The 15140-nt window shown below is 36.6% G+C and overlaps 1 protein-coding gene across 1 annotated transcript in view; it reads right to left on the bottom strand.

Annotated features, from left to right (window-relative positions):
• LOC145401714 (glutamate-gated chloride channel-like) overlaps positions 1-15140 on the bottom strand; it is a 221133-nt gene that overhangs the window by 35916 nt on the left and 170077 nt on the right. Inside the window, exon 3 of the mRNA XM_080273896.1 lies at positions 5098-5168. Within this exon, the coding sequence (XP_080130022.1) occupies positions 5098-5168 (71 nt within the window). The remainder of the gene's footprint in view (positions 1-5097; positions 5169-15140) is intronic.

Here is a 15140-nt window from a genome sequence, read left to right as displayed (position 1 = left end):
CTTAGGAATATTACCCAGCTGAGGCAAGTGACAAGTAAAAGAGGTGCAATATTAAGCTGAGAAATGCCAAGTGCCTCTCAGCTTAGGAATATTAACCAGCAGAGGAAAGTGACAAGTAGAAGAGGTGCAATATTAAGCTGAGGAATGCCAAGTCTCTCTCAGCTTAGGAATATTACCCAGCTCAGGAAAGTGACATGTAGAAGCGGTGCAATATTAGGCAGAGCAATACACTTAGCCTCTCTCAGCTTACGAATATTACCCAGCTGAGGCAAGTGAACAAAACTGGTGAAATATTAGGCGAACCTTCATCCTTCCAAGATATATAAAACTGCCAGGCATACCGAAAGAAAAAAAAAAAAACGCTACATACAAACATACATTGCAATACACACTAACTACATTGATTAGGAAGTTGCAATAATTCTTTCATCTTAACTTGGCCCAGATTTTCGTCCATTTTTTTTTTTTTTAGATAACTTAGTGGCAGAAAGATAATGCTATGGCTCTATACCCTTTCCACAGCACTTCTTCGTGACAGGCACCATATTCTAGTGTTGTTAATCTGCTGCTCAATATGGAGAGATGGGATTTTAAGGCCAAGTTAAAGTGAAAGGAGTATAGGAAGACAGGCAAGGGTGCAATACATTTACCTGGTTTGTTGAACACGAGAGACATTGTGGTGATGATGATGATGATGATGATGATGATGATGATGATGATAATGAGGAGGAGGAGGAGGAGGATAATGATGATGATGATGATGAGGAGGAGGAGGAGGAGGAGGATAATGATGATGATGATGATGATGATGATGATGATGATGAGGAGGAGGAGGAGAATGATAATGATGATGATGATGATGATGATGATGATGATGAGGAGGAGGAGGAGGAAGATGATGATGATGATGATGATGATGATGATGATGATGAGGAGGAGGAGGAGGAGGAAGAGGAGGAGGAGGAGAATGATGATAATAATGATGATGATGATGATGATGGTGGTGATGATGATGATGATGATGATGATGATGATGATGATGAGGAGGAGGAGGAGGAGGAGGAGGAGAAGAATGATAATAATGATGATGATGATGATGAGGAGGAGGAGGAGGAGAAGGAGGAGGAGGAGGAGGATAATGATGATGATGATGATGAGGAGGAGGAGGAGGATAATTGAGGATAAAATGAATGATGGGATACTGATGATGATGATGGTGATGATGATAATGATGATACTCGCTGAAAAGAAGTAAGATAATGATGGCAGTATGTGAAAATAATAATATGAATGGTAAAACAAAACGAACACAACACAATAATAATAATAATGAATAATAATAAAACCACCACTCATTCTACCCTATTAGAATTTCTCTCTCTCTCTCTCTCTCTCTCTCTCTCTCAAAAATGCACGTGTGGTGTGAGCATCCTAGGCCTATACCAGCTTAGGCCTAAAAAAAATAAAATCCACGCCTCTCTTGAATTCTGATGCCTCTTTCATTTCCATATCATAATGTAAAAATTCAGTTTTTTTTTATTATTTTTTCATCTGTAGAATTTATATATATATCGTTCTATTAAATCCCTTCACTACGAGGATTTATTTTGAGGCTAATAAGTATCTTTAAAAAGTATCTGAATATCTGAATAAGTATATGAATATCTGAATAAGTATCTGAATATCTGAATAAGTATCTGAATATCTGAATAAGTATCTGAATATCTCAATAAGTATCTGAATATCTCAATAAGTATCTAAATATCTCAATAAGTATCTAAATATCTCAATAAGTATCTAAATATCTCAATAAGTATCTGAATATCTGAATCAGTATCTGAATGTCTTAATAAGAATCTGAATATCTGAATAAGAATCTGAATATCTTAAAAAGTATCTGAATATATTAATAACTCTCTCTCTCTCTCTCTCTCTCTCTCTCTCTCTCTCTCTCTCTCTCTCTCTCTCTCTCACACACACACACACAGTCCAATAATGTACATAAGAAAATAAAGAACTCTAATTATGTACGAAATTTCTCAAACGGATTACACTTCAACCAAACTCGGTGGCACAGATGAGGGTCAGTGAAGCGGGTGACCTGTTTTAAGGAGCAAGAGGTCAGAGGTCAGAGTGCCATGTAAGGTCAAATAAAGGCTGAGGATAAGGCGTGAATGAATAAAGGTCCATACAGATTTTTTTTTACAAATGAAGATAGGAAAAATAAATAAATAAATAACAGAAAATGGGCAAATATTACCTTGCAAACCCAAAAGTCTGTCGGAGTGTCTATCTATCTATCTATCTATTTCCACCCCTTACGGGATTAAGGCGTCTGGCAATAGACAGATAGATAGATAGAAAGGAACCCTGACTTAATTAGGCTCAGAAGACATTTAGAGATATAAGGGTTTGAGACAGAATTCATTGTACACCCAAATTCTCTCTCTCTCTCTCTCTCTCTCTCTCTCTCTCTCTCTCTCTCTCTCTCTCTCACCAAAACACATAAACCAATCCTCTTCGCGATCACACACACGCAAACATTCACACAACATACACGCACAAACTGTAACTCCTCTCCCCCCCTCACAAAAAAACACTTCTCTCTCTCTCTCTCTCTCTCTCTCTCTCACACACACACACACACACACACACACACACACACACACACACACACACACACACACACACCGTCCCCCTTTCACACAAATACACACATCAGTACCTACCCCTCTCTTTCACATATACAAAACCATCTCTCTCTCTCTCTCTCACACACACACACACAAAACCGTTCCCTTTCACACAAATACACACATCAATACCTCCCCCTCTCTCTTTCACACACACACACACACACACACGCACACAGCATTGGTATTCATGTATGCATAGGGTGGGAAGGTGGAAGGCAGCTGGGCCATTCCGTACTATCTATTTCTATATCTCTATCTATCTATCGTCCAGCAAGATAGTTTTAGAGCCAACTTTATTTTTCACTCTTTGGACTTGCTATCTATCTATCTGCCTGTGTGCCTAATTCTATCTATCTCTATATATTTATCTATTTTCTTAGTTGGTCTAATTTAACAGTATCGAATTATTTCCCTATTTCTAACAATATGACTACGTGCATATTCATATATATCTATTTTTATTTTAGCTTTATGGGCTGAGGTATCTAAGTATGTATATCTATCTATTTATTTATCTATCTATCTATACACACATATACACCTCTCTCTCTCTCGCGCACACACACACACACACATATATACACAGCCCTCCCTTTCTCTCGCACGCACGCACACACACACACACACACACACATACACAGCCCTCCCTCCCTCCCTCTCTCTCTCGCACACACAGACACACATACACCTCTCTCTCTCTCTCTCGCACACACACACACACACACACACACACACACACACCTCTCTCGCACACACACACACACACACATACACCTCTCTCTTTCTCTCTCTCGCACACACACACACACACACATACACAGCCCTCTCTCTCTCTCTCGCACACACACACAGCCCTCCCTCCCTCTCTCGCACACACACACACAGCCCTCCCTCCCTCTCTCTCGCACACACACACACACACACACACACACACACACACACACACACACACACACACACGTAAGAGAGAGCATGAGTCCCAACCTAAGATGAATGAGGTTTGATGGGTAAGAGTGAGTAAGAGGGAGGATGAGGAGGATGAGTAACAGTAGAATAAAGCAGGATATGAGTGAGACGGAATGAGTAAGACAGTGGATGAGTAAGCTGAGTAAGGGTGAGTGAACCAGCTTAGGCTTTGAAGATGAGTAAAAACGCAATAAAACAATGAGTGAGTAAAGGATTGAGTAAGATATGGCAGTTGGATGAGTAAGTGTAAGTGGGTGAATGAGTGGCCTTATACCTGGATGAGGAGGATGAGTAAAAGCACAATAAAGCAAGTAATGAGTAAAGGAATGAATAAGATAGGGTGGATGAGTAAGCGTGAATAAGTAAGGTGGGTGAATGAGTACGCGTGAGTGAATGTAATGAAGCAAGTGAGTCAGGGTGAGTCTTTTAAAACTGGATGAGTCAAGTGAATACAAATAAACACAAGGGTGAGTCAGGGATGGGAAGGGGTGACTCTCCTACGCTTGGATGAGTAAGCTGAGTCAGACACCAAAATTCACCACGTTACTCATCAATCAGTGAAATACATCAACACAAAATAAGCGCAAAGAGAAGCTGGAGGTGAGTCAGGAAGTGAGTTACATTGAGTCACCTGTGTGAATAAACCTATGAGTCAGCGAGGATGGGTAAGCTGAGTAACAAGGCACAAAAACGATGTATGAAGGTCAGGGAGGAGGTGAGTCACTGAGGAGCAGGCTGAGTCAGTGAGGAAGCTGAGTAACATAAAGAACAATAAAGCTGCATGTGAGTCAGAGGGAGGGTGAGTCACTGACTAGTATGCTGAGTAACAAAGTACAAATACGGCTGAGTCGGAAGAGAGGGCGAGTCACCCATGAGTAAATTTGGAGGGGTAAGCTGAGTCACTGAGCCAAGTAACAGAAAGTAAGCATAAGAAATAGCTGGAAGTGAGTCAAAGAAGGGGTGAGTCACCGATGAGTAAGCGTGGACAGTAAGCTGAGTCAGTAGGCCGAGTAGCAAAGTAAGCACAAGCCTGAAGTGAGTCAGAGGAGGGGTTAGTCACTGATGAGTAAGCGTGGACAGTAAGCAGAGTCAGTGGGCAGAGTAACAAAGCAAAAGAATACGCTGAAGTGAGTCACAGGAGGGGTGAGTCACCGATGAGTAAGCGTGGATGGGTAAGCGGAGTCAGTAGGCAGAGCACCGATGAGTAAGCATGGACAGTAAGCTGAGTCAGTAGGCAGAGTGGCAAAGTAAGCACAAGCCTGAAGTGAGTCAGAGGAGGGGTTAGTCACCGATGAGTAAGCGTGGGTGGGTAAGCTGAGTCAGTGGGCAGAGTAGCAATGCACAAAAAAAAAAAAAGCTGAAGTGAGTCAGAGGAGGGGTGAGTCACCAGTGAGTAAGCGTGGGTGGGTAAGCGGAGTCGCACACCAAAACTCACCATGTTATAGTCATCAATCTTGCTGATGGAGCGAAGCATCAAGTTGACGTCAACGATGGTCGGCTCATCGTCTAACAAACACAGACAAACAAACAACTGGTGAATAAACAGGCATCACCGAACAAACAAAGCAGGAATGAATAATCTCAGCTTTTTTTTTTTTTTTTTACCGACCCCGGCCTCTGAGGACACACACACAGCTAATGGGTTTTTAATATTGAACTAACAAGGCCAGAAATATAATGTAACGCAAATAGCTACGCCAAACTAATCACCCTTTCAGTATCACGGCCTTTACCTTCAGTCTACTTCAACCTCCAGACAATTTCAGGCAGTTCAGAGGAGCCCCTAGTTGTGAAAGCGCTACTGGCGACCTTATCTAACCCCTCCGGCTCATAAAATTTCTCATAAGCTGAATAAAATCGTCTAAAAATAGCAAAAAGTGACGTCAACTTGGAGGGATTATTTCAACCCTTCACTATAACGTCATTTTTATATACTGCTGTCTCCAGATACAGGCTTAAGAGAAACCTTTTATACTGGCAGAGAAACCTTCAATACTACCAGAGAAACCTTTAATACTGGCAGAGAAACCTTCAATATTACCAGAGAAACCTTTATACTGCCAGAGAAACCCCTTAATGTTGCTAAAGTATACGTTAAATACTGACATAGGTAGGTAGTCAGACAATCTTTTATTATTATTATTATTATTTTTATTATTATTATTTCCTTTGTTCTTCCTTCCTCTATTCAGTCTCAAAAAGAAAAAAATCTCCATCCAATCCTTCAGTAAATGACAAGGGAGCTCTCAAAAGCTGAGTAAAATCGTCTGGTGGTAAAAGGACCGAATATGAAAAAGGCCACCATAGTGAAAGGGTAATTAAAAAAAAGCTCAATTAAATGCAGAGTATTCAAACAACTCCAAGATTCCCCCAACTAAAACATCTACTTTACCAACCAAACTCTTTTTAAACCCAAACAGCTGTAATCAAACTCAACTATTTACAAACCAAACATAAAAACTCAATTAGCAAAAAGATACAGAGGAATTCAAATATCTAATGAGCATAAACATTATCCAATATACAGACCAACTAACAAATTTCTATGCCAATACACTAAATATAAATCTATGTCATCCATGGTAACTAGAGCTATACACAGACATTATGCAAATATATATAAATGAATTAATAAATGATTTGAGGACGATATATGTGGTAAATTTATAAGAAGCAAAATTATCACCCAGCCAAACCTCACTTAACTTCAATATCTTCAATTGAACATATTTATTTTCACCTTAAGAGGACACATGTAAGTTTTTGACAACCTCTCTTTCTTCACATTATTTGTTCATATTTAATTTCACTTTAATAGGATACATGCAAGTTTTTGACCCCTCTTTATTTTTACATTATTATTATTTAGTTCAGTTAATAATAAAAAACAGAATATAAAAGTCTGATCAAAGGCGGTGAAAGAATTAATACTGAATTATAAGGTATAACGCCATGACGTTAATTTTCAGCATCTGACATCCAGAAAGCTAAGAAGTGACGTCACAGCATATACAGAAAACGGAACTAGGGCAAAAACATTCACGTTAGGTCATTTTTTAGCACATGATCTCAACAAATAGTCTCAGTGATTTATCCCAAACAATATCTAGAACCTTTGCAAAGTACCCCATCTACTATACTCATTTTACTCTAACTTGGCCTAAAACTGCCATCTCTCCATCTTTAATGCGGAGTTTGTAGCAATAGATCAACACTTCAACATGATGCTAGTCACGAAGAAGTGCAATGGAAAAGATGCAGAACCGTAGCATTGTCTTTATCTGCCAGTGAGCTACGTGAAATAAGCTGCATAAGGACGAAAATCTGGGCCAAGATAGCGTAAGAGAGACATAACACTGATTTGTCTTTAAAAATATATGTTGTTAGGTTAAGTTAGGTCAGGCTAGGCTAGTTTAAGTCAAGCTGTACAATGATTTAAATAGAATATGCAGTGGGAATCTTTAACCTCCATCTGTGAAGAAAATAATATGTTGTGTTAGTACTGTTGGGGAGATGTTGTTATTGTAAATACAGGTGCACTGTAGGTAGAAAAGAATTATCATCAATGTCGGAAAGGATGAAGAAAGAGGGAATGTCAAATAATAATAATAATAATAATAATAATAATAATAATAATAATTTATAATCATAGAGCATACAAGTACTACAAAAAAGGATATGCAAATGTAGTCTCTCTTACAAGAAAATATAAGGATCAAGTTTCCCGTTTATCATATTCCATTTACTTATAATAAAAAGGTTTGTTTATCATATTCCACTTACTTATAATAAATAAGTTAATATATAAGTGCAGATACATATGGTGTCACTTTTTTTTTTTTTTTAACTTCTTATTATGTGGGTAATATGTGTAAAAATGCAATATAAAAATGTCTTTAACTCTCAGCCTTTAAGATGCTACAGTTACTGATGACCTTATGGACAAAAATTCTTCTTCATACTAAATTCTTCCTGATAACACTAAATTCTTCCTGATAACACTAAATCCTTCCTGATAACACCAAATCCTTCCTGATAACACCAAATCCTTCCTGATAACACTAAATCCTTCCTGATAACACTAAATCCTTCCTGATAACACTAAATCCTTCCTGATAACACTAAATCCTTCCTGATAACACTAAATCCTTCCTGATAACACTAAATCCTTCCTGATAACACTAAATCCTTCCTGATAACACTAAATCCTTCCTGATAACACTAAATCCTTCCTCTAAATTCTTCCTCATAACACCAAATCCTTCCTGATAACACTAAATCCTTCCTCTAAATTCTTCCTCCTAACACCAAATTCTTCCTCCTAACACTAAATTCTTCCTCCTAACACTAAATTCTTCCTCCTAACACTAAATTCTTCCTCCTAACACTAAATTATTCCTCCTAACACTGAAGCTCTCCAGTAACTATAATTCTATACTGGTATAGTCGATCCATCCATCTATCTATCTATCTATTGCCAGACGCCTCAATCCCGTTCGGGGTGGCCACAAACAAATCGCCCCCACGTCGCCCTGCCCCTCTCCATTTCACTGCCCTGCTCCCAACTCGAACCCCCCCTCTCCCAACTCACACCTCCATGCTCATATATAATACTTTTTTTTTTTTTTTACTCAAAATTACCATAAGAATCACCTCCAAAGATTTCTTGAATACACCCCGAGACTACCCAGCATAAAAATAAATAAATAAATAAAATAAAATAAAACAGGTACTTACATTGAATAAATCTGGCTTTAATCACGCATCTTTCCTTTCAGTTTACGATTAATATAAACCAGTATACACTCCTAAAAATTACAATAAATAGTCTACCTTCATACTCGTACTATTCTTATAAAATTCTCATGGTATTTATGTTGGCAAATCTTCGGTATTTGTGTTCGCAAATCTTTGGTATCTTCGCAAATCTTCGGTGTTTATGTTCGCACTCTTCTGTATTTATGTTCGCAAATCCTCGGTATTTACGTTCGCAAACCTTCGGTATTTATGTTCGCAAATCTTCGGTATTTATATTCGCAAATCTTCGGTATTTATGTTCGCAAATCTTCGGAATTTAAGTTCGCAAATCTTCGGTATTTATGTTCGCAAATCTTCGGAATTTAAGTTCGCAAATCTTCGGTATTTATGTTCGCAAATCTTCGGAATTTAAGTTCGCAAATCTTCGGTATCTATGTTCGCTAATCTATGGTATTTATGCTCACAGATCTACGATATTTATGGTCGCGAATCTACAGTACTTGTTCACAAATTTACCATATCTTCCAAAAGCTGAAAATCGTCAAAGTAAGAAACAATTAAACATGTAACCGGACTGAAGGGATAAACTTAGTACATATCGGAGAGAGAGAGAGAGAGAGAGAGAGAGAGAGAGAAATAATAATCGTCAGTTTCCGTCGACCTTTCCAATTAAAACCCACATCCTAATTAACCCACAATATAATCCTCCAGTGCAAATACATATCAACATATATCTATCTATCTATTGCCAGACGCCTTAATCCCGGAAGGGGTGGCCACAAACAAATCGCCTCCACGTCGCCGTCCCCCGCCATTTCACTGCCCTGCTCCCAGCTCACACCCTCCTCCCTCATATACTTCTCCACTCCATTCCTCCATCTCATCCTTGGCCTCCCCTTCCCTCTCCCTCCCTCCACCTTACATACACTCTCCTCGTCAGTCTTTCACTCTCCATTCTCTCCACATGGCCAAACCACCTCAGTGCGCTTTTCCTAACGCTTCCTATCACATTCACATCCACACCACAACGCTCCTTCACTTCCTCATCTGTCAGTCTGTCTCTCCACGTAACTCCTCGTCAGTCTCTCACTCTCCATCCTCTCCACATGGCCAAACCACCTCAATGTGTTTCTCATAACGCTTCCTATCACATCCACACCACAACGCTCCTTCACTTCCTCATCTGTCAGTCTCTCTCTCCACATAACTCTCTCACTCTCCATCGTCTCCACATGGCCAAACCACCTCAGCGTGTTTCTCCTAATGCTTCACATCCACACCACACCACAACGCTCCTTCACTTCTCCTTCACATAAGTCACACCAGAAAATTACAACCCCACATTAAAACACAGGTCAAAACGATAAAAAACAATAAACCCCGACTGCCTCGCCCTCATCCATCTTTCTTGTCCCCTCCCCCCTTAATTACCCTCCAATATCCTAATTAACCCCGTCGCTCCCGCCACTACTGTTTTTTTTTTTTTAATGGATTTTTAAAAAGCAGCATATTTAAAGAGCTGGATATTTAAAGTGGCATATTTAAAGAGGAACATGTTAAAGAGCATCGTATTTAAAGAGCAGCCTATTTAAAGGGTAGCATACTTAAAGAGCGTCAAATTTAAAGAGCAGTATATTAAAGAGCATCATATTTAAAAGGAAGCATATTTAAAGTGCAGCATAATTAAAGAGCGGCATATTAAAGAGCATCATACTTAAAGAGCAGCATATATATATTTTTTTTATGTGTTCGACTCTAGGCATAGGCTTCACAGCCTGCTATCAAGGCCCAACAGTCCTCCTACATACCATACACCTCCACATGTCACCACTTCGGCGCTAACACCCACCGTCCATTTTGAATACATGCTAGGGCTGTCTCATACAGGACTGGTGTATTGGTATTAGCGGGGGTATTTTTACGACATGTCGGCGGGTCTTCTGGTAGATCAGTAAAGCCTGATTTAATGAAATTCAAATCTTTAAACTGTTCCCTGCCCCAGCGGGGATTTGAACCTGGGTCCGTTAGAACGGCAGGCCACGTCTCTACCGATTGAGCCACGATTTAAGGGGTAGCATATTAAAGATCAGCATATTTAAAGAGCAGCATAAAGAGCATCATATTTAAAGGGCATTATAATTAAAGACCAACATATTAAAGAGCGGCACATTTAAAGGGAAGCATATTTAAAGTGCAGCATAATTAAAGAGGATCATATTAAAGAGCATCGTATTTAAAGAGCAGCATAATTAAAGAGCATATTATTTAAAGAGCAGCATATTTAAAGAGCAGCATATTAAAGACAGCATATTAGAGAGGCATATTTAAAGAGTGGCATATTTAAATGGCAGGATATTTAAAGAGCAGGTTATGTAAAGAGCAACATATTTAAGGAGCAGCATATTTAAAGAGCAGCATATTAAAGAGCGGCATATTTAAAGAGCGGCATATTTAAATTGCAGTATATTAAAGAGCGGAATATTTAAAGAGCAGCATATTTAAAGGGAAGCATAATTAAAGAGCAGCCTATTTAAAGGGTTGCATATTTAAAGAGCAGGTTATGTAAAGAGCAACATACTTAAGGAGCAGCCTAATTAAAGAGCAGCATTATTAAAGAGCAGCATATTTAAAGGGTAGCATATTTAAAGAGCAGTATATTTAAAGAGCAACATATTTAGAGGGCATATCAAAGAGCAGTATATTTAGAGAGCATATCAAAGAGCAGCATATTTAAAGAGCAGGATATTCAGAGAGCATATTAAACAGCATCATATTAAAGAGTGGCATATTTCCTCCGTTAATCACAGCAGATGGCAGGATTACCAAAACACAGCGGGGTTACCCAATGGTCCACGATTAGGCAATACAGGAGTTTATTATTATTATTATTATTATTATTATTATTACTATTATTATTATTATTATTAATATTATTATTTTTATAATGTCCGAACGGGGTAGTGTTTTTCATTTTATTTTTCTTTATACATCAGAACGGGGTAGCGAGGGAGTGTTAAAGTCTGTGTGTGTGTGTGTGTGTGTGTGTGTGTGTGTGTGTGTGTGTGTGTGTGTGTGTGTGTGTGTGTTATCTGCCCACACACAATGGCGTGTGGGCGTGGAAACAAGAATTAAGAGCGAGAACACTGACACCACCAGGATGAACCAGAAATAGAAGAAATTGAGACAGAAATAGGAAAACATACACAAAAGACAAGAGTTTTGCTGATATGAAGAGGGGAAAAATGAAACACGAAATATCTTAAAAGCTTTCGAAATATCTTACGCGCTTTTGAAATATCTTAAGCGCTTTCGAAATATCTTAAGAGCTTTTGAAATATTTTAAGCGCTTTCAAAATATCTTAAGCGCTTTCGAAAGATCTTAAGGGCTTTTAAAATACCTTAAGAGCTTTTGAAATATCTTAAGAGCTTTCGAAATATCTTAAGAGCTTTCGAAATATCTTAAGAGCTTTCAAAATACCTTACGTGCTTTCAAAATATCTTAAGCGCTTTTGACGACATGCAAAGGTAAACCACTTCGTTATTTTGGTCACTCCTAAGCTGAAAAAGAAAAAGAAAATTATCTGGTGGTGGCATGAATCCACAACATCAACACAAACAATAACAACAGGGAACGGTGCGCGGCTGGAGGTATCTGGCAACCCCCGTCCTACCCACCCCGGGGAAATTTGACAGGTGATAAATTTGGCGCACTTGTTTATTTAATTCTCTCCGGTTGTGGATTAAATTAGCGAGTGGGAGAGAGAGTGGATATAAATGCGTTTTTTTATGCGGCTCTGTCAGTTATTTGCGAGGGTTTTGATCTCATTAGCTAATACGGTTTTTTATTTAAGTTAATTATAATCGCGCCATCCCGTCAGGTTAAGATAATGCCGTTTCCTGTTTATTTTATGGGTAATTGATGGATAGATAGATATTGGCAGATGGACAGGAAGAGGCAGATAGATAAACATAGGAATAGAGGCAGACAGACAAAGATAGGAATAGAGGTAGATAGATAAAGACAGACAGGAAGAGAGGGAGGCAAAGATAGATAGGAACAGAGGCAGACAAAGATAGATAGGAAGAGAGACAGACAGAAAAAGATAGATAGGAAGAGAGAGAGACAGAGATGGATAGGAAGAGAGGCAGACAGACAAAAAGATACGAAGAGAGGCAGATAGACAGATAGATAGGACGAGAGGCAGACAAAGATAGACAGGAAGAGAGACAGACAGATAGGAATAGAGGCAGACAGAAATACTAATAATTCTGTCTATAATTTTAACAGTAATGATTTTGTCTATAATTTTAATACTAATGATTCTGTCTATAATTTAAATGATTCTCTCTATAATTTTAATAGTAATGATCGTCTATAATTTTAATAGTAATGATTGTCTATAATTTTAATACTAATAATTCTGTTTATAATTTTAATACTAATAATTCTGTTTATAATTTTAATACTAATAATTTTGTCTATAATTTTAATACTGATTGTCTATAATTTTAATACTAATAATTGTCTATAATTCTAATACTAATAATTCTGTCTATAATTTTAATAGTAATAATTGTCTACAATTCTAATACTAATAATTCTGTCTATAATTTGCATACTAATAATTCGGCCTATAATTTTAATACTAATAATTGTCTATAATTTTAATACTAATGATTCTGTCTATAATTTTAATACTAATAATTCTGTCTATAATTCTGTCTATAATTTGCATACTAATAATTCTGTCTATAATTTGCATACTAATAATTCTGTCTATAATTTTAATATTAATAATTCTGTCTATAATTTTATTACTAATAATTCTGTCTATAATTTTAATACTAATAATTCTGTCTATAATTTTAATACTAATAATTCTGTCTATAATTTTATTACTAATAATTCTGTCTATAATTTTAATACTAATAATTCTGTCTATAATTTTATTACTAATAATTCTGTCTATAATTTTAATACTGATGATTCTGTCTATAATATTAATATTTATAATTGTCTATAATTTTAATACTAATAATTGTCTATAATTTTAATACTAATAATTCTTTCTATAATTTTAATACTAATAATTGTCTATAATTTTAATACTAATAATTCTTTCTATAATTTTAATACTAATAATTCTGTCTATAATTTTAATACTGATGATTCTGTCTATAATTTTAATACTAATCATTGTCTATAATTTTAATAATGATTGTCTATAATTCTATTAGTAATTACTTCTCTATAATTTTAACAGTGATGATTCTGTGTGCATAATTTTAACTCATGATTCTGTCTATAATTTTAATAATAATGATTTTTCTCAGCATAATTATAATATTCATGACGTTCTGCATACACTATACACCACTCGAGTTTTTACACAAAATAATAAACAACAGGATAACACAATATATTGGCCACCATTTCACATTTAAAGATGATGGAAGAAAATGGAAGCAAGAAATAAGAAGTCACTAGAGAGAGAGAGAGAGAGAGAGAGAGAGAGAGAGAGAGGAGAATCACGTAAACCTCATCTCATGCATATTATCATGAGACCAACGAAGGGAATTGAGGTGTCAGGAGATTACAACTCTTTCCAGTACGACTCGATCCTTCTTATATATCGTTCTTTTTACCTCCGGATTATTTTATTTTAAGACTTCACGCAAATTTCCTTGAACTTAAGACTGTTGTAGTGATAAGTTAGCGAAGACTATATTTAACCTAAGTCTAAAACGCGAACTTCAAGCTCAGTAAAATAATAATAATAATAATAATAATAATAATAACAATAATAATAATAATAATAAAAATAATAACAACAATAATGATAATAACAATAATGATAATAATAATGATAATAATAATAATAATAATAGCATTATTATTATTATTATTATTATTATTATTATTATCACTATTGTTTTATTACTAGTAGAAGTAGTAGTAGTAGCAGTAGTAATAATCATAGTAATAATAATAATAATAACTAATGGTGTTTGTGTGTATGTGGGTAAGGTGAAAGGGAAGTCCTAGCCCGTATTCTCGTGGGGTAAGGAGGCTCCCTAACACCTCTTCCTTAGCGATTTATTCCACATTACCCATAAACATCATTTTTGCTTCTTCAATCTTTTTAACATCGACACAGACTGCATGAATAACGCACAAGAGTATAATAAGGGAGCAGAATAGAAATAATTCGGTAAGGAAGAGGTGTTAAGTCAGCTTCCTAGCCAAGAATACTGCTCCTGGGATGAGATGGAGGGTGAAGAGATCAGTAAGGGTCGTGAGTTGGGGAGAGGGTAGCCTGACAGCGGAGACAGGGTGACATGGAGGCGATTTGTTTGTAGCCACCCCGTCCGGGATGAAGACGTCTGGCTATAATTACGGAAATGAAGGTGTAAAAATCGTCCTAATATGAGACTCAGGAAAAAATAAAGAAAAAACTGCTGAATATAATCGACAGCTGTTAACCAAATACAATTACACGTTTTATGAAGGCAATGAAAGTGTTATTATTATTATTATTATTATTATTATTATCATTATTATTATTATAATTCAAGACTGACTCGTACATCTTTCCTCTTGCTGAATATATTGTTATTATTATTATTATTATTTTTTTACTATTTCTCAAGACTGACTCGTATATCTTTCCTCTTGCTGCATATATTATTATTATTATTATTATTATTATTATTATTATT

Source organism: Coenobita brevimanus, chromosome 56 (assembly GCF_032717465.1).
Source record: "Coenobita brevimanus isolate Jiangsu-jjx chromosome 56, ASM3271746v2, whole genome shotgun sequence".
Lineage (NCBI taxonomy): Eukaryota > Metazoa > Arthropoda > Malacostraca > Decapoda > Coenobitidae > Coenobita > Coenobita brevimanus.
The sequence above is the reverse complement of the archived record's forward strand: the minus strand, read 5'-3'. Positions and strand labels throughout refer to the sequence as shown.